The 23153-nt window shown below is 33.2% G+C and overlaps 1 protein-coding gene and 1 long non-coding RNA gene across 2 annotated transcripts in view; both read right to left on the bottom strand.

Annotated features, from left to right (window-relative positions):
* The window catches only part of LOC123668371 (anion exchange protein 2), a 64440-nt gene that overhangs the window by 1902 nt on the left and 39385 nt on the right, over window positions 1-23153 (bottom strand). Inside the window, exons 3-16 of the mRNA XM_045602102.1 lie at window positions 14530-14609; window positions 13432-13571; window positions 8768-8957; window positions 7932-8033; window positions 7456-7688; window positions 6932-7085; window positions 4737-4838; window positions 3336-4053; window positions 3077-3258; window positions 2649-2878; window positions 1974-2158; window positions 1445-1560; window positions 1094-1341; window positions 504-718 (exon numbers count right to left, since the gene is read on the bottom strand). Coding sequence (XP_045458058.1) covers window positions 504-718; window positions 1094-1341; window positions 1445-1560; window positions 1974-2158; window positions 2649-2878; window positions 3077-3258; window positions 3336-4053; window positions 4737-4838; window positions 6932-7085; window positions 7456-7688; window positions 7932-8033; window positions 8768-8957; window positions 13432-13571; window positions 14530-14609 — 2895 coding nt within the window. The remainder of the gene's footprint in view (window positions 1-503; window positions 719-1093; window positions 1342-1444; window positions 1561-1973; window positions 2159-2648; window positions 2879-3076; window positions 3259-3335; window positions 4054-4736; window positions 4839-6931; window positions 7086-7455; window positions 7689-7931; window positions 8034-8767; window positions 8958-13431; window positions 13572-14529; window positions 14610-23153) is intronic.
* Window positions 11922-12485, bottom strand: LOC123668372. Its single transcript, XR_006745572.1, has 2 exons — window positions 12420-12485; window positions 11922-12099 (listed from the first exon to the last, which is right to left on the bottom strand). It is a non-coding gene; the product is annotated as an uncharacterized LOC123668372 (long non-coding RNA).

The raw sequence follows: 23153 nt of genomic DNA, 5'->3' as shown, positions 1-23153 counted from the left end.
AAAAATCGAAAAACCTAATTAACTAATGAAAGGAAAAAATAAAAGAAAGATAAAAAACTCAATATCTAGACGAATTTTTAAAATCAATGAAGTCGACGGATATTATTTTTCATTGGACTTACATGCAAACTACCATTCTCTGTTTTTACCTCAAAATGGAAATTGATTTCTAAATATACATTATTAGTACACCTTCACATCATCTATAGAGCATACATTTTAAATTTCAAGTTTCTTACTTCAAAAACATAAGACTTTTATACAAATTTCCAACCCCCGCTTTACCCCCTTCGGGGTAGATTTTCGTAAAATCTGTTCTTAGCGGATGTTTAAGATCTATAAGGAACCTACCTGCCAAATTTCAAGTTTGTAGGTGTAATAGTGTCTGATATTTTATGATTAACCAGTGAGTGCTATTTCGTTTTTATATATATTATGTAGATATAAATTATAGACTAAGAAACTAATCTTGCATCTTTATAACATTAGTATAAAGAACACACCCTTGACTTCAACAATATGCGGCTTGTCACCAGGAGCGTGCGTGGTGGACATGATGGTGAGTGCAGAGACGTGGCTGACAGAGCGCACGGTCGCTACGCACTGCCAGGGTGCGCCGAACATGCCGCACACCGCATTCACAAGCGACATTACCACGATGTCCATATGGAAACCGCTGCCCTTCTTTAGACGGCGCTCCGGCTTGTCAATAATTAACCTATTAGAAATATTTTATTGAAATGAGTGAATTCGCAAAGCCATATTTGATTATCATATAAACTTAAGCCTCAACGTAAACAAACCATTTACATGCATCAGTTTTAAAATAACATGTACCTATTTAATATCTACAGAATTCGCTTAGCGCGCAGAGCAACATTATAATTATGTGTGTAAACTAAATCACTAATTTTTTCATGAGTACTCATGCTTCAATTTAAACTTAATTTAAAAGTAATAGCTCATATAAAGACATAAAAAACATCAATATTCATTTATGATATTTAGTACTTAACAAGAAGTTTACATTTAATTAATATCTAGTTATTTTTTATGTCTTAGTCTCGTTTCATATCATTTTAAAATATCTTACTCGGCAATGTGGGTTTCCATAAATACGATAATGTAGACCATGAGGGCTGGTAACACCATAGCCAAAGCCGCCCAAAATGGAATCGTTTCAAGTCCTGGATTCATTGGAACCAACCAAGATCGATCAGAGGTAGGACTAAGGCCATCTGGCACTTGAAGTTTCTCAGTCCAAACGGGTACTAGGCAAGAAATTCCAACCATCAACACAATGGCTATGGGTACGCCAAAGTCACCAAGTGCACGACGAGCCTGAATAAATTTAAAATAAAATAGCGGTAAGTGTTATAAATAAATTAAAAACAGTCGTTTTAATTTTTTTATCGTATCAGAATTCAATATAATATACACTTACACTACGCCCCAAGAACTTTCCGTTGCGGAAGATACGCAAATAATAGGCAATGATGAAGGTGGCTAAGGTGAGCATTGTGCAGAAAAGAGCAGTGTTCGGTTGCGGCGGCATCTTTCCTTGGTAAACTGGGGCAGGAATCACAGTAACGTTTGCTGCAAAATTTCCATACATTGTTACAGAATTCACATTTTCTGGTTATATTTTAGTAAATGATATAATTAATTATAACTTAGATATAACATTAATTAATTATAACCATAACATAAACTGTACTAATAAAATTTAACTTTTTATTTAAATAAAACATTACATATTACATTTACATCACTTTTTATTTTCATTAAACACAAACTGAAGTGCAAGTAATAAATAATCGACAATGGAATTGAAATTGAAAATTAATTGAGATGCGATATAGCCTATTTGGGAAAAATTCTACCAAAATTTTATGTTTCTGCATTTTTTTATATAAATATAAAAATATTTATATTCTATAATATAATTTATACAAATATAAAATAAACTTTACCTAAGTCTGTAGAATTTAGTAAAGTTGAATTTAACGTTGGTGTAGTTCCGTTGTTGATGATTTCGGTATTATTTTGACAGTAATCGTAACCAAGTGGATGTGAGCGGTATACGTTGATGATATTAGTAATCGGTTCCGATATAAAGATCAACGAAATTAAAAATGCAAATATATCTTCAGTGAACCTGGTATTTGAAAATCAATATTAATATACAAATAGTTGAGTAAAATACTGTCAAAGATTTCTTTTTCAAGTTACAAGATTATTTAAATACAAACATCATCATTACAGCCTATACAGTCCACTGCTGGACATAGGCCTCCACAAGTTTACGCCAAAAATAACGTGAACTCATGTGTTTTGCCCATAGTCACCACGCTGGGCAGGCGGGTTGGTGACCGCAGTACTGGCTTTGTCGCACCGAAGACGCTGCTGCCCGTCTTCGGCCTGTGTATTTCAAAGTCAGCAGTTGGATGGTTATCCCGCCATCGGTCGGCTTCTTAAGTTCCAAGGTGGTTGTGGAACCTTGTTATCCCTTAGTCGCCTCTTACGACACCCACGGGAAGAGAGGGGGTGGCTAAATTCTTTAGTGCCGTAGCCACACAGCACTGCAATGCAGCACAAACATAAATTAAAGCTTTTTTTAAATTTTTTATTGTATTAATTATATGTACCTTGTAATCTTTTTTACGGCTACACTGCCTTCAATAGATGCGATGCAAAGAGCAATAACTATCATCCAAAGTCCACAATACATTCGTGCAGCCAAGAAATCAAACCCGTAGGATCGACAGAAAACAAAAAGCGCATCGTCAAGAAGTAATAAAGGACCTGTAGCTCCCGTTATCATCATCGGCTGGCCGGCTACAAGGGCAAAAAATATGCCACCCACGCATGTGAACACCTGAACAGAAAAAAGCCTTTTGATTGGTATTTAATAAGTTTTAGAAGTGTAAAACAAAACAATTTATTATTGTCTGTAACTTCCAATACATAAAATAAAATATATAATAATTTGTAATGAGCAAATGATCGTGATAATAATAGTTACAATTAAATTGACATTCTAAGAATGAATATCTAGATATATTTGTTGTCTTACCAAGGTCTCGGAAATACCAATTTGTCTATTAGTTTTTTCGGCTAATAATCCACCAAAAGTAATCGCCGATGAAAGTGCTGCGAAATACATAAAAATGGTAGCCGCAGCGCACTGCCCATTTAATGCATCTCGAAAGTCCGATAAATAATGTGGATAGCGTCTTTTCATATCTCTTACAACACCTAGTAATTTAACAAATTGTATTAAAATTTATACTAATATCTAATGGTACCTTGTAATATTTTTGATAGCTACTCACCCCCAAAAAGACGACCGGTCTTTGAAAGGGGATCGTCAGGTTCCTTCTCAGGTAATCCTCCTGTCTCTGCGGCAAGAAGAGCTTTCTTTTCATCCAATGCAGGGGCAACTGCATTAGAGGCGGCACGCTTTCTTTCAATAGCATTACGTTTTCTGCGCCTTATCATTTCACTTTTAGCCCTTAATTCTTCGAATGGTAATAATGCCTGTCTCTCCCAATCACCGGGAGGCAGCACAATTGAATCGTCCAGAAATTCGTTTATTGCTGACAATAGTTCACGACGGTCGTCTGCTTTGTAGGCGATCGAATGAAAAGCTGGATTTGACATAAGAGTTGAGATAGAGCGACCGATTTCATGATAGTCCAGATCTGCTGTAGTTGGACCAAGAAGAATGAACATGAATCGCACAGGGATTGGGACTTCTGTGATGGATGGCATGAGAATCCCTTGAGCGAGACGGACAAAAGCAATAGTTGGTTGGTCGAGGAAACCAACAGCACCAACAAGTACGGTGGTAGCTTCTGCATCGCCTGGGATACGTTTCAAGATAGAATCATTATGTCCTCGACGTAGTTCATCTTGTGATCCGACTGCACCAGTTGCTAAGTACTCAACTTCACGCATGTCTAAAGCAGCTGCTGACGACTTCTTGCGCGTTTCAAGCCGATCAAGAGGAAGAGCATACGAACTGCGTCGTCTTTTCGGATCCGAAAGATTCTACATACAACAAATAAAAATTATTTATAACAGAAAATCAAAGATATATATAAAATATCTAATATGTATAAAATTATCTAATATAAAAAAATGCTTCAAAATAATTTTGTATTTTCGCTCATATACAACAACTATCTCATAAAATCAAAAAATTAAGTTATTTCATAATAACTCACAAAGTTAGAATAACATAATTGTGATATTGTTATTGACAACATGCCTTTTTTTTTAAAATAACAGTCAATGGATATATACAAATATAAAATCGCAGTACGTGGTTAACGAAAGATAATTTATTTTAAAAGTTTACTCTTAAAAGTAATAATGTCTCTTGTCAACTGTAGACACTAACAAAAGTGATCTCTAAGCATTTAAATGAATGGCGCATATAACAATGAACAAAAAAAAATCGCAATAAATATGAGACGATAATAGCCTCGAACATTGAAAAATATTTCTAGCTACAACCTTGTTTAACACAATCGTATACACATATATGCAACATATTCTACATGTATGTGAAATGACTCTACAATAGTATACTTCTCTATTCAGACTTAATACAAGCAAAGAAAACTGAAATGTAGCCAAAGGATGACTGTTGCTGTTCGGTGGTACGTAATACTGGCAATGGCTAATGCGTGCAAGGCTTTGGGCATCACGCAAAATAGAATGATTCATACAAAGACGTGGGCGCTATGCCGGCGGCAGGCAATGGCCGTCGTACAAAGGGCACATGAGGGCCGCGGAAGGGCTGCTGTGCTGCCTTCCTCCATCCACAGCGACTGCATAACATATTTTGTTATCCCACCGAAATAAAACCACTTTATTGAACTTTTTGTATATATAGTTTTAAGAAATTACGTTGTATCATATCCTAATTTTTAAATAACAATAAAATAATTTACATCTATATTTGATGAGAAATAGTTCATCTTAAAGGCAAATTGAATCTAAATTTACTTCGTTTGAACAACTAACTTTCATTTTGCTAGTAATAATAATTCAATACATATCAAGTGATAGAATAATACAATGTTTATGAGAAGGCTATGTCTACTTTTATTTAAACAAAATAATAAGCAATGGTTCTTACTGACCTTGAATGTATTACTATGGTAAAGATAAGTAAATCCATGACAAATTAAAACGATTGTCTTTGAAGCTTTATTTTGTAATTTAATCTTCAACACTTTATTTCATCACGGTGGACACGTCACACATTATAGCGGTGGATGATAATAGTAATATGTTGCTATTTTCACATATCAATAATTGAAACGTCCAACTACAGTGCATAGGCTACTTTCGCCATGTAGAATAAGGATTAGAACTTAATCACCAGCACGTTAAGCCGTCGGTCCGGTTATTGTCATGTACACCTGATAGCGATCGTTACTCATGGTAATATTTGGTACATGGTCAATATTTTCGCCAACCAGCATTGATGCAGCGTGGTGGACTAAGCTCTGATCTTTCTCCTACATGGGAAAAGAGGCCTATGCCCAGCAGTGGGATATTACAAGTTGAAGTGCAAATTTATTTTAAACAGGAATTTTTAGTATGTTTTTTTTATTTTCATTTAACTCTCGTGAACGATTCGTAGATAATTTTGAAATATCGAGCTCCGCAAAATGAAAATTAAAACATGGTGAATATCCCGTTTTAAATAATTTTAGTAATATAAAATAACCATGTTGATTTAAAATCTTATACTACATAGGGACTTTTCATGTATTATAATTTTTGTACTAAACAAAACTATGTTCTGGTTGAGAATGTTTACGTTAATTTCATTCATTATAATGAAATAACTTTTTCGGATTTTATCGCGGTTTATTAAGTTTTTTAGATGCCCGTCGTTTCGGATGCTTTACAGCAACCATGGTCACGGGAGGATTGTCCTCCCGTTTTTGCTTCATTATAAATACTGTATTCTGTTTGCGACCTCTACACGATGCGTAAAACAAATTCGTCGCCGATCGCTCAGTATCCTACTTTACCTACACATCATTCAAAAATCGTAGTAGTATTTAAAAACTTTTAGATTTGGATCCATAGCAACACAAGCAAATATTATAGATAGAGTTTTAATTTTTAGTGAATAATACATGTACAATAAATTCGTAGATCTGGATCTTTTAACAGTTTTTACAGTTAAAGTAAAAAATACAAGGACAAAATGTGGATAACTATACAATATATAGTGTGGATAACTATATAATAATTAAATATGAATACATAAAAACTCATAGCCTTCGACGAAGAAAACATTTTTTTCGAGACCTCGTAAGACAGAGACTATTATATATATTATTTAACACTATTATATATTATATATATTTTATATTATTATATTATTTAATACGTTTTCCGACTTTTTTTAATTTGACTTGATTATTTCTTATTGGTGAAAAAGGCCCAAAAAACTGTATAATTATTACATTTTTTTTGTTGACTTTGCCCTATAACATAATATAGTATATTTAGTATTTTATCTTAAATTGTATCCTTAAACGTAAATTTTAATTTAATAACCATTGAAAATGTAGGAAGGTAGTAAAAAATACGAAACATACTAGCTTCATAAAAGGTATTTTGCGCATTCAGCAAAAACCTTCAATAAATTAAGAAGTGATGGTGATAGTGGGAAAATCTTTATCAGATATTTTTACAATATCAAGGTAATTAATTATTTTATAAGAATCTTAAAAATTAATCTTATCAAAAAAGACGCGTATTTAACATTTTTTTTATTATATAATCTGAAAAGATTGATTTCACTTCAAAATTACAATTACTTCAGTGTGACATTTAGCTATAAATCACTAAAATAAAAGTAGTTTCAAAATGATATTATTTAAAATTGAAATCGTACCTGCAAACTAGTGTAAGATGACTGCTTTCGACCGCTGATGGAAAAGCGGAAGCGATCATCGTGGACGTGCCGATGGCGCATCAGTAAAGATCTCATAACAACTGGCTTGTCGTCTTCCTCAATAAGCCCTTCTGATACCATGCTCTCAACAACCCTGTATGTTAATTTTAAAATTTCACCTTTAAATAAAATTTGTATAAATAATTACTATATTTTGTAGTTTTATTATAGAATGTCGAAATTGTGATGGTAGCTATTACTTAGTATGCATTAAATCAAAAGACTTCTGTAGTAAAAGTATTATAATAATAATAAATAGAATAAGATTGCCAAGTTAGCAGTCAAAAATAAACATTTATATTTGCGCTTAATCACAATATACACGCAAAAAAATATCTAAAACTCTTAAATAAAAAATTGCTTTCGACCTTGGAATTCACGTCGAAAATCAATACTTCAATATGCCATTATGATTTCATAACATCTTATATAACTATAGAAAAAGCAACTACGTCAAAACGTACCTGTACGCAACACCAGGAAGGTCTTTTTCATCGAGATCAAGTAGCACAACACCAGTTTCGAGACATCGCCTAAGGTTCAGTAAGGAGTGGAAGGATAGAGATGCGACGTGTGGTCGGCCCCACCGAGCTGATCCTTCCTCCACATCCTCCTCATACTTAATCCATCGAGCGGTCTCCTTCCATTCTGCATCCCCATCTTCGGTTGCAAGCAATTCGTCTAATTGAACGAACACCTGCGTATTGGACATTTTGAGTCAAACTGTGTCAAAAATGCGATTTTCGAATTAATAAATTTAACTCGGTATCTTACGTGTTAGATAAATTGCAATCTTCGTCGATTACAATATATCAAACGAATTCTTCCTATATCAGTTATAACATAGGAAGACCACGTCATTAATCCGATAAGAGTTTTGTTTTTCATTAAGATAAACGTGATTTTAAGATTTAATGAAAGGTTAAAGGATAGAACTTACTGAGTGTGGGCTGTGGTCGTACATTTTTTTTAGAGTAGCATCAGAAAAAATATTTTGCACTTTATCTTCGCCGTCCTTGCGGCCAACATGCACCGTCGAACCCTGAAATAGTTCAATACGTTGTATCATACTCAAAAATGTATTATTTTTTTTAAAAAGGAAGTAACATCGGTATCATAGTTGTCACATCGATATAAGTGACCACAGTAAGTAGCCAAAGCACTCTTGAATTCGACCACCGATCAAGATAATACGGTTTTTTTTAATCTGAGACTACGCGGGTATTATTCATCGCTTCAGCCTGTATAACCCACTGCTGGGTACAGGCCTCTTTACCCATGTAGGAGAAGGATCAAATCTTAATACACAACGCTGCTCCAATATGGGTTGGCAGATATATTCCCTACTATGAGTAACGATCGCTATCAAGAGTACATGAATAACAACCGGGACCGACGGCTTAACGTGTTCTCCGAGGCACGTTAGGAGACCCACTAGGACTGCACAAACACCCAGACCACGGCAACCGGTACTGTGACCGTTGCGCCAACGTGTCGTCTATTTTCAATATCGTATAATAATTTTTCAGTTTTTGTTTCCAATGTACTAAGTATATTTATTATTTAGTACATTGGGAACAAATATTGAAACTATTGTATTATTTGCGATTCAGTTATAAAACCATTTAAAGTAAATAATTATTTAAATTTTATAGCACACTACCGCGAAATATTTTATTTATCAAACTCGAGTTTAGGCGATATTTATCATAAACACAGGTGACAATGAAGGCTTAAATGCATGTATTGCATTATCTCAAACAATATGGAAGTTACCCGTGGCTGAATCTTGTGACGACGCATAGCCCGCTGGTCATCGTTACGATGGCTTTGAAGTTCATCTTGATCAGCTTCGGGTAAGGGCTCATCTGTAGGACCGGCTAAGTGTCGACGCTCTCCTTCTAAACCAACACGAACTCCCTCTTGCAACGACAATTTACGTGCCTTGTGCGGATGTAAGTGACGACTACAATTGTGAATGAAATAATTAGATAGTTTTACATAATATATACAAAAAAAGTTGATTTAGAAATTCATACGCAGATTTTGTGAAAAAAATCCCTATTCATATGAAATACCTAGGTAGGGTAAAACCGGGATAGATGCCTCACTTTTTGAAATAGCCACCTAATTTTAAAAATATGATTTTTATACGAATAATTTTTATTAATGTAGTTAGCTCAATCCTTTATGTTGAATTATAACTATTTTTTTTCAACCTAGCCAATGCAGATTAAGCAGAAATTAGGTTTTCGTGAACCCTTTTTTTTAGGATAGATGCCTACCTATATGGATAGTTGCCTCACCGTGAAAATAGTGAGTAGGATAGATGCCCTTTAAACCGTGTAAACGAAAAACCAAAAACCAAATGTTAGGTTAGGCTACTCCTAAAACATCGATTGTCTCCAAGAAACATGGGCCATAGCAATGAAAAAAAATTTGTGTTTTTTTATATCTTTTAATTGTTATAATTAGAATATAATTTTTATATCACACAGATTATACTATATATATATAAATTTAATTAAATTTTACAAGCATTTATTCAACAAAAGTATAAATTCTTAATTGTTGGTCTAAAATATTCATATCAAGTGTCAACATGCACATTGCACAATCATACTTTCTCATCGAAAGCTGACTGTAGGTTTTCTATAGTCCAAGAACATACTCGAGCTCGCATTTCTTCCTTTCTTTTATATTTTCGTGGCATAGTTCTGCTAGAATCAGTAAAACATCCAAACATAAATATACCTAAATACATAAAAAATATAACAGACACACAAAAAATTATACATATAAACTTACTCTGTATATGGTGAATGAAGGGATAGATAGTAACGATCGCTACCAGATGTATATGAAAACAGCCGGGACAGACAGCTTAACGTAATCTACGAGGCACAGTGGGGAGACCCTAAAGAATAGACTTACAAACTGGAAAGAAATATTTGTACAAATGCAAGCACCCCTTCCGGGCGGGAATCGAACTAGCAAACTCTCGATGTTTAGGAGCATACATGGCTGCATGAGCCACTGAGAGATTGTAATAGAATATACAAACCCCCCCCCAAAAAAAATCGAATTTAGGAACATAAAATACAAAATTCTCGTACAAACATATAATGAATTTTTTATTTATGAAAAGTTAATTTCAGAGCCCTTTCTGTACCTTTCATCACTCTGCGTCAAGTCTAAGGGCACCTATACCTCAAAAAATCAGGGCAACTATCCTTTGTGATTGGGATAGATGCCCACGTATTTTTTAAATAAGTTATAAACAAAATAGCATCTATTTACAACTATATGCAGACTCAATGACCCAGTATATAGACGTGATAAAAAATATAACGGAATTTATTACTATTTATAAAATTATACAACCTTAAATACTAACCTTTTAAACTTTGACGTGTTTTTAAATTTCGCCACGGAGAAAATTACACACACGAGCCAAACGCGTCCTTGCCACACGAATATCTGTGGATATCCGAGGTACGGGATGTCTTCGACTCCTACTTATGCGATTAATTTTTATTTGTGAGTTCGGGATGTTAGGTTTTTAGAACATGAGGTATCTATCCCACTGCGGCATCTCTCCCGGTTTTACCATATCATAAAATACGTACATTATTTTCTTATTTACCGCTAGATGACCGCAATGATGAGCAAAAATTGCGTAAAATTAAAAATTATTTGTCAATATGATTCTTAAAAGATGATTTTTTAAATATCAATAAGCATTTTTTCCATTCATATGTCCATCATGACTGATTTTTTTCATAAAAACAGCACGATAATGATGAAGATGCAAATATGATACAAAATTATACTGTACCTACTCGTACTATAAAATGTTACGCTTACGCTTACGCTTCAGCTTGTAATATCCCACTACTAGCAGTGGCGGATATATTCCCTACTATGAGTAACGACCGCTATCAGGTGTACATGATAACAACCGGAAGCGACGGCTTAACGTGCTCTCCAATCTATGGTGGGTAGACCCGCATGGACTGCACAAATACCTAGACCACAGCAAACATCTGTATGGCCAATACAATGTTTGTCATGTGCGGGGATCGAACCCGCAACCGCCAGCGCAACAGTCAAATCAGTACTAGTTTAACTACAAAATTTTATGTAAAATGGCAAATTGTTGTAAAACCGTTATATGATGTTAGCTGATTTTTAATTTCTTTGATAACAATGTTTTGTATTAAACTTTATAACGAAACGCGATATGCAAAAAATGATGAGCTTTTGATAAAGAAAGGAGTACTTATATAGTATTTGAAAGTATTTGTCATCATATTTTGCAAATTAGTATTTTTTTCTTTAAAAATGTTGCTGAAATTTTTATAAGGATAACGTTAATCTGGCGTTAAGAGCGACGTTATAAAATCTGACGTTTAAGAGCTTTGACATATGCCCACAACTACGGACTTACCAACTTATAAATCATATTGTCGGATCAAGAGACGCTTGGAACTATCATTTCACTTTAGTCAATAACTCTGAATATTGTTAGCGTACCTAAGCGTTAAATAACTATTGCGTATGTATTTTACATGTGATTATTAAAACAACATTCAATAAATGTGTATGTGACTGATACCTAAATACAAAATTTGCTTACATTTTATTTTATAATTCAATAAAAATTTATTACTTGATAAGTCGGCATGTGAACAGCTACCATAGTTCCCATTTTTTAAGTTTTGTAAAGCTTTTTGCTGGTCTATTTCAAAAAGTTGTACCATAATGTAGGCTTTAAGATTGTCTGTGTACAAGCGTTTTAATAAAATGCGTGCAATTTTTACTACACAGATTTATAGTTGACATTTAGGGCTTATTATTGTCTAGAAATTAATTTATGATAGTAGGCACCTACACAAGATAAGGTTACGGAATAATAACACGTTCGAAATAATAGGTACTCAGAATATTTTATTTCATCGTTATTCGATTATTTAATATAAGTTAATATTTTGAACGAAGTTAACGTACAAAAGGACGGTAAGACCACAGAGCATGACCCGCCTGCGTGGTGGCCGTAACTTGCGTTTACGAAGGTAATGGAGCAAGACGTTCGAACCACCCATTTTCTTCGAATCAAGAAAAATCTTCAGGTGTTGAATATTTTACGGGTTCAATTATTATAATAAAACAACTTTTTCGAAGTTTATCACGGCTTATTAAGTCTTTTTATAGTTTAATTATTATTTTTAATTTACCCAATGTGTTCAACTATACACAAAAAACTTATCGACATGATAAAGCCTATTTTGAATATCTGATCTCCAATGTAAATACCTACTGGATTCACTTCTACAATTCACGGTAACTAAAAATTCTCATAATATTTTATGTCAATCTATATCTACAAATATGTAACGAAATCTCATGTGGGGCTGGTTGCACTCACCGTTTGTGTGCCACGTCTTTTGACCCAGAATACGTCACCGGCATATCGGAAGGGGAATCAGGCAATAGGTCTGCCCCGAGCGTCGTAATCGAAAGCTCATTAAAGACGCACCGCCTACATACGATTGCGGAAAATAAGTTTGAACTTGGTTTCTTCGACTAGCTACAATGCCAAAGTCACGAGACTCTTATACTATTTTCGTCTCGCAGCCAGATGACACTTCCGCGCCACGTCTGGCAAAGTGCGCCAGCCAACTTTCACACAATTCATCGGTTACGTCAATAGGATTTTGATTTTCGTCAATGACGAATGTCTCTTTTTATATTCATTATAAAGTTTTTTATGCACCAACAACATCATATGTGGAACATACATGTGGAACTATTACTACTTCTACTAGAACTTTTTTTCATATATTTTTTTATTTTTTTTATTTTTTATAATCGTCATACTGTAATATTATAATTAATTCAAATTGTAACTTTTAAAACACAGAAGTAAAATAAATAGAATTATAACAAAACATACATTAGAAATGAAAACACTAAAACTGTAAAAGAAAAATCTACTGTTTAATTTTAATTCTTTCAACTCAGACTTGTGAGAGGAACAGGCGTGGAAAATGCAGCAAGCAAAGACGTGAAAATCTATAGTACCTATTTCCGACGTATTCAGTGCACTGATCTCAAATTTTATTTTTATTGCTACAGAAAAGTTTACATTGGTTAAAATAGATTTATCCAAAGTCATACGATAAATAAATTTTATAACTTGTTACTTAGATATTTTATCTTTTTTCGGAAAAGTCGGAAATAATTGCATTTATTTACTTGTAGAAATAGTAAATTTTAACCGCGTTTTAATGCTAAAAGTTTCAGGAAAAACGTTTTAGAGAAACGTTACAATGTCTGAATTGAGTCATAATAATTAATGTGATCTAACCTTTGCCCTTTGTTTAGTTATATATTGTAATTTTATAAAAAAATATCAATCTATTTATTAATATACTCACTCATGTCTTTGAGCCTTGCGCTCCTCGCTGGCGTCGTCAAGCAATACCAGAGGCGGTTTCTGATGACCATCGAACTGCACGTGTCTATCATCTTCACGAGAAGCCAAAGCTGAATTCGAATCTGACCACTGCACTGACATCTGTTCCATAAATTTAATTAATTAGATTATTATAGTCATTGAACTCGTATCGTCATCACTCGCGTAAGCCATTCCATTAATTTTATGAGAATGGTTTTGTTTAAGCATATTAAGCCTTTTGTACATTGTATGTTAATGTGAAATAAATAAATAATAATAACAATATAATGCTCTCGCATGCCAGCATCATAGATCAGTTTATAATTTTTTATGTTAGTATTAATGCGGACATAGCACTTAATAACTAACAGAACTAAAACAACTGTTCTAATATCTTGTTGTTTTCACTGTTTAAAAAAGGTCAAATGTATTATTTCGAGTGAAGCAACAAGTGGAGCTTAAGTTTTTCATTAATACTTTTTTCAAGCTTTAGAACTATTTATTATTGAAACAAGTAGTGAATTTTTCGGGACGAGTACTTTTATTCAGTTAATTGTAGTCAAATAACTTAAAAAATAGTATTTATAATAATATTATTTAAAAAAACTAACTTAAAAAAAAAACTTCTTATTTAAAAACTTTGTTATGTGAGAATTTTTCGTACACAGAAGTCGGTAAGGCACGTAGCCAGCTGGTGCGCTACTGCCGCAAACTTTATTGTGGTACCGCTTTATTATTGAATCAATGATCATTATCATATTGATCGTAAAGTGTCGCATGCTTATTAAATAATGTAAACTAATTCTGACAGTCTATGATCGGTAATATATATATATGGTATGCACCTAAGTCGTCTAGTCGTTCTAAGCCACATGGTATACAATTATATTATATATATGTATAATAACACCCTCATTTTCGTCTGACTCGATCGATATTTTGTTCAAAAGGGTAACCGAGCAGGTAACTAAATTACTTTAAATATAAAAAACTTCCAAATTTACTTTTGCGATGTGCCATTTGACTGAAAAATTAATTGTATAAGAATTTAACGTTTCCATAAATTGATAATAATTACCTGAGGATCAGAACTTGTAGTATGATGTGGTGATGGGGTGACAGAAGTTATGTCTGAGCTGCTCGGTTGACTTTCTCCGTCTGTAAATAAATTTATATATTATTATAGTCCACAAGAATGTGCTATCAAATATTTATTAGAAGTTTTTTTTTAAAGCATAATAAAACTTAAATTAATTATAATTTAATTTGAGTTTTTTATGCTTTAAAAAAACTTTTGCTGTAATTTATGCCACCATTATTAATAATGATGTTTTGAAAACAATTTATACAAATTAACTATTAACTAACTTAATTTAAATAAATAAAAAAGAAAGTCATGTAACCTATTCGGAGGCTTTAATGTATCTAATTTAACTTTTACAGTCTTGGTTCAGCGGATGTCAGGGGAGGCCGATTAGATGCTGAGATTGCGTATCTTGCTTATTCTATGAATCTTATTTTATGTATCTGATTCCACGTATCTTAATCTAGAGCGGATGGACGAGTTGTAGTTATAACTACATAGATATAAGTACAACTCGTCCATCCGCTTTTATCCATATTATATGTATTTCGTTTATAAGCATAATATTTTTTATGCGTATGTTTATATATGTATTTATGACCCCGCAAACGTTGTTTTGCCATATATGTTATTAACCCCCTTGATCAACCTCCCTTTATAACTTAGGGATATGAAAAAATAGATGTTGGCCGATCCTCAGACCTACCCGATATGCACAAAAAATTTCATAATATTTTATTAACCACCTCACCCCCCCCCCCCCTCCTTATAACTGAGAGTATGAAAAATAGATGTTGTTCTATTCTTAGACCTCCCCAATATGCACACAAAATTTCATGAGAATTGGTCAAGCCGTTTCGGAGTTTCATCACTTCTCTCTGTACACTTCCCTACCGCTTTCACTACGTAGATATGCCGAAAGGTTGTCTGGAAGAGATCGCTCTTCTAGCGATATGACCGCCTTTGTACAAGCTTCTTTATGTGTAATATGTTATTGTGTTGATTGTTGTTGTGTACAATAAAAAATATTATTATTATTATTATTATTATTAGATAGGTGAAGGACATTCATCGAGATCGGAAAAGATGCAGGTAAAACCGCGAGAAGTAGAAATTAAATTAAAAACATGCATTTGAAGTTATAAAATTAATATTGCACGTTTATTTAGAGTATTTTTGGCGCTAAAATCTCTAATGCCTTATTAGCGTATATTAAATAGAAAATATTTGTATTAAAGCACATATTCGTTAGTAAATAGCTTTATATACCGTATATTTAAACCGAGCTTACGTGCTTATCAAAATTATTTGTTAAAAATATTTATCATAATTGCGTTCTTGGAAAGTAATAATTATTTTTTATAATTATTAGTTTGAACTGTTTCAATTATTTAACATAAAAAAGCATAAATAAAGTTAAATCAAAGCCGTACTGATTTATAATGTAGTAACTACTAGCTCTGTACCCGCATCTTCGTTCTTGTTGAATATTATAATAAAAACTCTTTAAAGAAACGTAACCAAAAAAGGATACTTACAAAGAAAGGTGTACAATGCGATCTTATAGATAAAAGCAATTTTTTCCTACAACCTTTTGGGTTACTGTGTACCTACGGTACTAAAGAATATAGCCACCCCCTCTCTTCCCGTAGGTGTCGTAAGAGGCGACTAAGGGATAACACAGTTCCGCTACCACCTTGGTACTTAAAAAGCCGACCGGTGGCGGGATAGCCATCCAACTGCTGGCTTTGAAATACACAGGCCGAAAACGGGCAGCAGCGTCTTCGGTGCGACAAAGCCAGCCCTGCGGTCACCAACCCGCCTGCCCAGCGTGGTGACTATGGGCAAAACACATGAGTTCACGTTATTTTTGGCGTAAACTTGTGGAGGCCTATGTCCAGCAGTGGACTGTATAGGCTGTAATGATGATGATGAACCTTTGGGTATATATATTAAACCTCTTGACTTTACTTTGGGTGGTCTGGTTTTATTGGAAAAGGAAAATGATATCGTGGTAAGAGAATGCGTTGGCGGGACATTGTCCATGCTAACAAATTCTGGGGAGGAGTCAAGGGAAGGACAACATGCACAATGTTTGCAAAGTTAACAAGAGAGCATAGACGTTAAGTTCTGTAGTCCTGCTTAAGAAAAAATCACCCATCAATCATCAATCACTACCGTGTAACACTGTGGTGTAAATACTTTAAAGCGATTTTCAAGAGACGCAAAATAGTCAACATAGTAGGCAAAGGGCTACAATTAACACCCATAAGGAGCTTTGCGTTGAACAGGTGGATCATCATCGGAGATAAATCAATAGATTAACCGATGACGTTGGAGGGAGTAAATGTGGGAGCGAAGGTAGATGGTAACGCCATCTCTAGGTCGCCCAACGAGGTCGCTACGCATTAAGTGGTGGCCTGGGAGGAAATAGAAAACTGATAAAAAGCAGAGCTTAAGCCAAGATTCATTTACCAAGATCGCACTAGTATTTTTAACCGACTTCCAAAAAAGGAGGAGGTTCTCAATTCGATTGTATTTTTTTTATGTATGTTACATCAGAACTTTTGATCGGGTAGACCGATTTCGACAAATTTTATTTTAATCGAAAGGTGGTGTGTGCCAATTGGTTCCATTTAGATTTATTTGAGATCTAACAACTACTTTTCGAGTTATATCTAATAATGCGTTTTTACTTGACGCTTTTTTCGTCGACCTACGTTGTATTATACCGCATGACTCTCTACTGGATGTACCGATTTTGATAGTTTTTTTTTTTTTTGTTGGAAAGAGGATATCCCTAGTTTGGTACCATGATAAGGAAACTAGGATCTGATGATGGGATCCCAGAGAAATCGAGGGGAACTCTCGAAAATCCGCAATAACTTTTTACTGGGTGTACCGATTTTGGTAATTTTTAATTTAATCGAAAGCTGATGTTTATCAAGTGGTCACATATAAATTTTATTGAGATCTGATAACTACTTTTTGAGTAATCTTTGATAACGCGTAGTTGCTTGACTATTTATTTTCGTCGATCTACGTTGTATTACTTGTCGATGTAATTGAAGTCGGTTTTTTTTTCGTTTGCGAGCAAACACAATTATATAATTATATCTGGATACTCATTATTCTTTTAAGAGTAGAGTAGTTAGAATGTATGTATAAAAATTTAATTGTTTTTTTATTACTATTTAAATATTTTATTTTGTATTTTTTTTTTACAATTTGATATTTTAGGATTTAAGTTCTTTTTGCGCACAAAAAATGGTACATGTACATATTTAATGAAACGTATTTAATAGAAAAAAGTTTGATTATTTCATATCTATCTGGGCAGTAGGTACTAGCGTGCCGTAAACGCGGTTTTCCCCACGTAAATTCCTATTTCATAATTACGGGATTAAAAGTAAACTATATGTTGCTCCACCACCTTCTCTATCTTACAGGGAAAATTTCGTAAGAATCGGTCCAGTCATTCCTGAGTATTAGTATCGTGTAATAACTATACCAATGTACTTGAAAAAAACACAATTATTTTGAAATGACAGAGGTATATTTCATTTTATATATATATGTATATAGAGTATAAATGAATGGAGGTTACAGGCTTATTATTCTTCATTTCTCTTTCCATAGTTAATGAAGCTTTAGTGCTTTAGCATATTTTATGTTCGCTGTACTAAGCGATAATACCATAGACGAGGCGACGATTGAATTGAAATAAATATTACTATCTGCTTTCAACATAAATTGCTAACATATGTGTATTATTTTTTATTCTTTTTGTGGATTATTTTAATGTATTTTGTAATTTTATTTTGTATATTTTACTCAGTACTTTATATAAACTACTTTTGCATATGTTTATTTTTCGTACTGTTAACAAAAAAAAAAAAAGAATCAATACGCCATCGCAACAGTTTTATAATCATTTTTATGCCATTGCTGCTCTCTCAATCGTCTTAATAAAGACACAACTTTTTTCGAATTATTGCTTGATAGCAATTCGTGTGAGCTTCGACAAACATAAGCGAGGCCGAGCAATATGGAGGTAGCCGCAACAGCATACTAAAGTCTATTCTGTCAATATGACAGCCGGTATGAGTGCTGCTCATACTGCGTACATTGTCAATTTGTCTCCAATCTTATATATCAAATTCTCGTGTCACAATGTTAGTTATCATAATCTTCCGAAAAGGCTGGACCGATTTTTATGAAATTTTGTGTGCATATCGGGTAAGTCTGAGAATCGGCCAACGTTTATTTTTCATACCCCTAAGTTATAGGGGGGGGGGGGAGGGTTAAGGGGTTTAATAACGTATATGGCAAAACAACGTTTGCGGGGTCAGCTAGTATAATAATAAATCTTATGTATAAGGAAATAAGTTCTATTACAAACAATCACTTGGTCAGAGAGAAATCAGGTCCGAGAGAGATAGCGCTTCGAGAGCTCCGTGTCCATTTCTAAAGTGTTCTCAGGAGTATTGTTTCCGAATTTAACAGGAGTGGTAGAAAATAATAATAATTTATCTTATTAAATGTCTTTCTAACATTTATATTATTATAATTAGAATGAGAACATTTTTCATCAATAATTTTAACACTGCATTGAACTGAAATTTAAAAAGAAAGAATATTATTAGAATATATATAAGTTAGACTGGCAGCCCGTCAGCCATATTAATTTGTTGAAATTATGGTGACCCACGGTGGCTTTTTTTTCAGTGAAATTTAACCGTAAACAATCAATTTCCTTATTCGGAAGTAATAAATATGGTCAAAAAATGTGCGATTCAAGGTTGTAAAAGCGAATCCTATGCAGAGTATTTCATTCTACAAATAATTCTTGAAGTAGGGTGCTCATAATGAACAAGATTATAAGATTATTTACACGTCACAATTTTTGATAGATTTATTTAATTTAAATTGGATACATTTGATTTAAATCAGATTTTTTCGATTTTATTATAATATTCGTGTCTTATTTAATTTAGATCTCAGAAAAACACTACGATCTTTTATTTAATTATTAATAAAATTCTATAGTCCGTAATTTACAACAAAAAAAAAACACCATATTTATTTTCCGTTTATTCAACAAAAACTATTCTAAAATCGACAAAAATCAATAGAAACTTCTTGAAAGTAAGAAAACTTAAACTTAATAATAAAAAAGAAAATAAAAAGCTTAAACTGATAATTAAAATTATTTATTAAAATTTATTAAAATGTAATTATTTAATTATTTAAATGTAATTGTACTAACATTAGACTATAAGCATCATTGTTACTAACACTATATGGGCTAGTCCCGAAATAAAGATTATTATTATTATTATTATTTATGGTCGAATTTCGACCACCGGGCGACCACTAGTAATAATTAATAAATGTACTCGTAAATATAATCTTATAAATCAATTGTCATAAACAGCTTGTCAGACATGTGTAACTATCAAATCAAGTCAAACCCATTGTAGCGTTACGACTGTAACCAGAAACAATATTGTGAATTTGAGTTGGTAAGTAGGTTAAGATACACAAAGGTACTCGTAGAAACGTTCATCAAAGCAGCGCAAATAATGCAATGAACAATGCGATTTACTATAACTTGCTTGTAATAACGCTATAGTATAACAATCGTATGATCCAGTGCGGGTTGGCGGATATATTCCCTACTATGAGTAAGGATCGCTATCATGTATTTATGATAACAACCAGGACCGACGGCTTAACTTGCTCTCCGAGGCACGTTAAGCCGTCGTATGCGTCGCATGCATACGACGCATGGCAATGGTTTCATGAAACAAACAAAAAAATACTCTCATAATTTTTCCATAAAGCGCCAAAAAAGTATAACTTCAAAAAGATCAGCATTCGGTATAAAAAGTGCGTGCGTACAAAGTACACATGTCAGAAGTGAAACTTCTTTGGCAAACTAATTTTTAAGTCTGACAAAAACGTTGCCGTTTCATTAAAACGTTGCGTTTCATCCATAAAAAAATTACCCTTATGCGCCTAAAAAAGTTTCACTTCAACAAGTCTCGTAATTGTTTTCCTCGCACTCGCTCTCTGTATTACTACTACTCGAATGTTATATTTTAGTAAAACGTTCTCATGACAAAACAGTTTCAAAACAGTTTTTTCCAAAAAAATATAGATATTAATCGTATTTATTAGGAAATCCAAATTTTCATTTTTTATTATTTAAATTTTTACTCATATGGAGAAACTCACTTATAGAGAGATAAATGACTTTGGTCAATTAATCAAACGACGACACGTTGGCGCAATGGTCAGAGCACTGGTTTGTGGCTGCTGCGCTGGCGTTGGGTTCGAACTCCGCACATGACAAACATTTTTATTGGCCATAAAAATATTTGCCATGGTCTGGGTGTTTGTGCAGTGCTCGTGGGTCTCCTAATGTGTCTCGGAGAGCACGTTAAGCCGTCGGTCCTGGTTGTTATCATAAATACATGATAGCTAGCCTTACTCATAGTACGGAATATATCCGCCAACCCGCATTGGATCAGCGTTTTAGATTAAACTCTAATACTTCTCCCACATGGGGAAGAGACCTATGCCCAGCTGTGGGATATTACAGGCTGAAGCGAGCGAATTAATCAAAACCAGTTTTTGTCTTTTTGTTACTAAGCAATTAGGATATGACTACGTTGTACCCTGGGCTCCCCCAGCTTATGTCCGGTAGTAGACTGTAATAGGCTGATGATGATGATGACGTTAAGGGTAAAACACTGTTACACGAAAGTGACCAGTTTACGACCCGTAAAAGGAAAAAAAAAATAGCAGATGTAAATACATATAATTTGACAGTTACATATTTATTTTCGTTACCTTTAAAGCTTTATATAAGTCCAATCAAACTTGATAGACTCTTATTGAAATGGATAATTGAATCGATAAATTAACTCGCCTACGTAGAATTATATAACAGGTACATTTAAGTTTTTGTACGCGTCAACTCGCATTATTTACTGTTTTCAACGAAAATCCGAAAATATTTAAACAAAACATTTTTGAGCTATCCCTAATCCGGATTTATATTTAATTCCACAAACCAGGTACTATAATATATCTGAAATATTATACTTTTATTGAAAATGTATCTATCATAGAAAGAATATTTGCGATATTTAGCTGTCATTTATGGCTTCGAAATCTATTCAAAACACTTGTTATTACATTCAGACAAAATAAAAAATACGCCCTTATAAAAATTAAGTACCTAATGAAAATAAAGAAAGTAGGCATCTAATGAAAACATTTCGTGAGACAGCTTCCTAATCGCATTATCGCGGGCAACACAAAAGATTTTTCGTCAGACTTTTTCAGCCAAGTTTAATTTTAACATGATAAAAATATCATTTTCTTATTGATTTTTAACTTTTTCTTGTAAAAGGAAATATAACTGTTTGTTGTGAAATGTAGGTTCTTTTACTAGCTCCTACACCTACACATATGATGAAAAAAAAAAAACACTTAAACGTTTAAAAATAAACCCCAAAAGAAAAAACATATCAGGTGCTGACAATTTTGTAAACAACTTGTTGATTTAGATCTTTATAACATACTCGTATACTGATTTAAATGCATTTATTTATAGTAACCATCAGACTAAACGACGCGTAAGGTTTTAAATGATCCATATTTAAAATCATCATTTTATTTATTACTAGCTGACCCAGCGAACTTCGTATCGGCTAACAGTCGATTCTTTAATTTTATTAATTTTTTTTTTAGAATTTTTCTCTCCGTAAGAACCATCCTCGTACTTCAAGGAATATTTAAAAAAAAGAATTAGCGAAATCGGTCCAACCGTTCTCGAGTTTTGCGCTTAGCAACACATTCAGCGACTCATTTTTATATTATAGACTAGCTGACCCGGCGAACTTCGTATCGCCTAACACAAACTTTATCGTATGGTATTAAAGTTCAAATTGACTTTTAAGTCTTATCACAAATCTTTTGTATGGGAGTATAGAAAAGTGTAGTTTTTAGACTTTTTTAGAAAATTTACAATTTTTTTTTTAGAATTTTTCTCTCCGTAAGAACTATCCTCGTACTTCAAGGAATATTTTAAAAAAAGAATTAGCGAAATCGGTCCAACCGTTCTCGAGTTTTGCGCTTAGCAACACATTCAGCGACTCATTTTTATATTATAGATTTATTATTATTGGCCTATTATCTTCAATTATTAAAAAAATATAACCCGTCTATGTCTATACATAAAAAATATTGGGAAACCTTATTATTAGAGAAAGAAAGATACTAAAAAGGATTATTAGAATGTTTGTTCGTCTGCATGTTTGTTCCGACTACGTAAAATCTGCATTAGATATTGGCTGCGGTTTACTCAGGTGTAATTAGATCTAACTTTAAATGTGGTATAAATTTCACCTTAATATACTGTCTAAAAGTGAAGCTATATACGATTGTAGTGAAATCGTAACGAAATCCTTTATTACATATAACTACAGCGGTAAAAATACGTAACACTATTATTATAAAATATATTTAAATTTTTTACTTAGTATGTATAATATTTTTATATAACCTTTGTCTCTTGGACACAAGCAATTGTTATTATATTTGAT

Source organism: Melitaea cinxia, chromosome Z, assembly GCF_905220565.1.
Source record: "Melitaea cinxia chromosome Z, ilMelCinx1.1, whole genome shotgun sequence".
NCBI classification, from domain to species: domain Eukaryota; kingdom Metazoa; phylum Arthropoda; class Insecta; order Lepidoptera; family Nymphalidae; genus Melitaea; species Melitaea cinxia.
The sequence above is the reverse complement of the archived record's forward strand: the minus strand, read 5'-3'. Positions and strand labels throughout refer to the sequence as shown.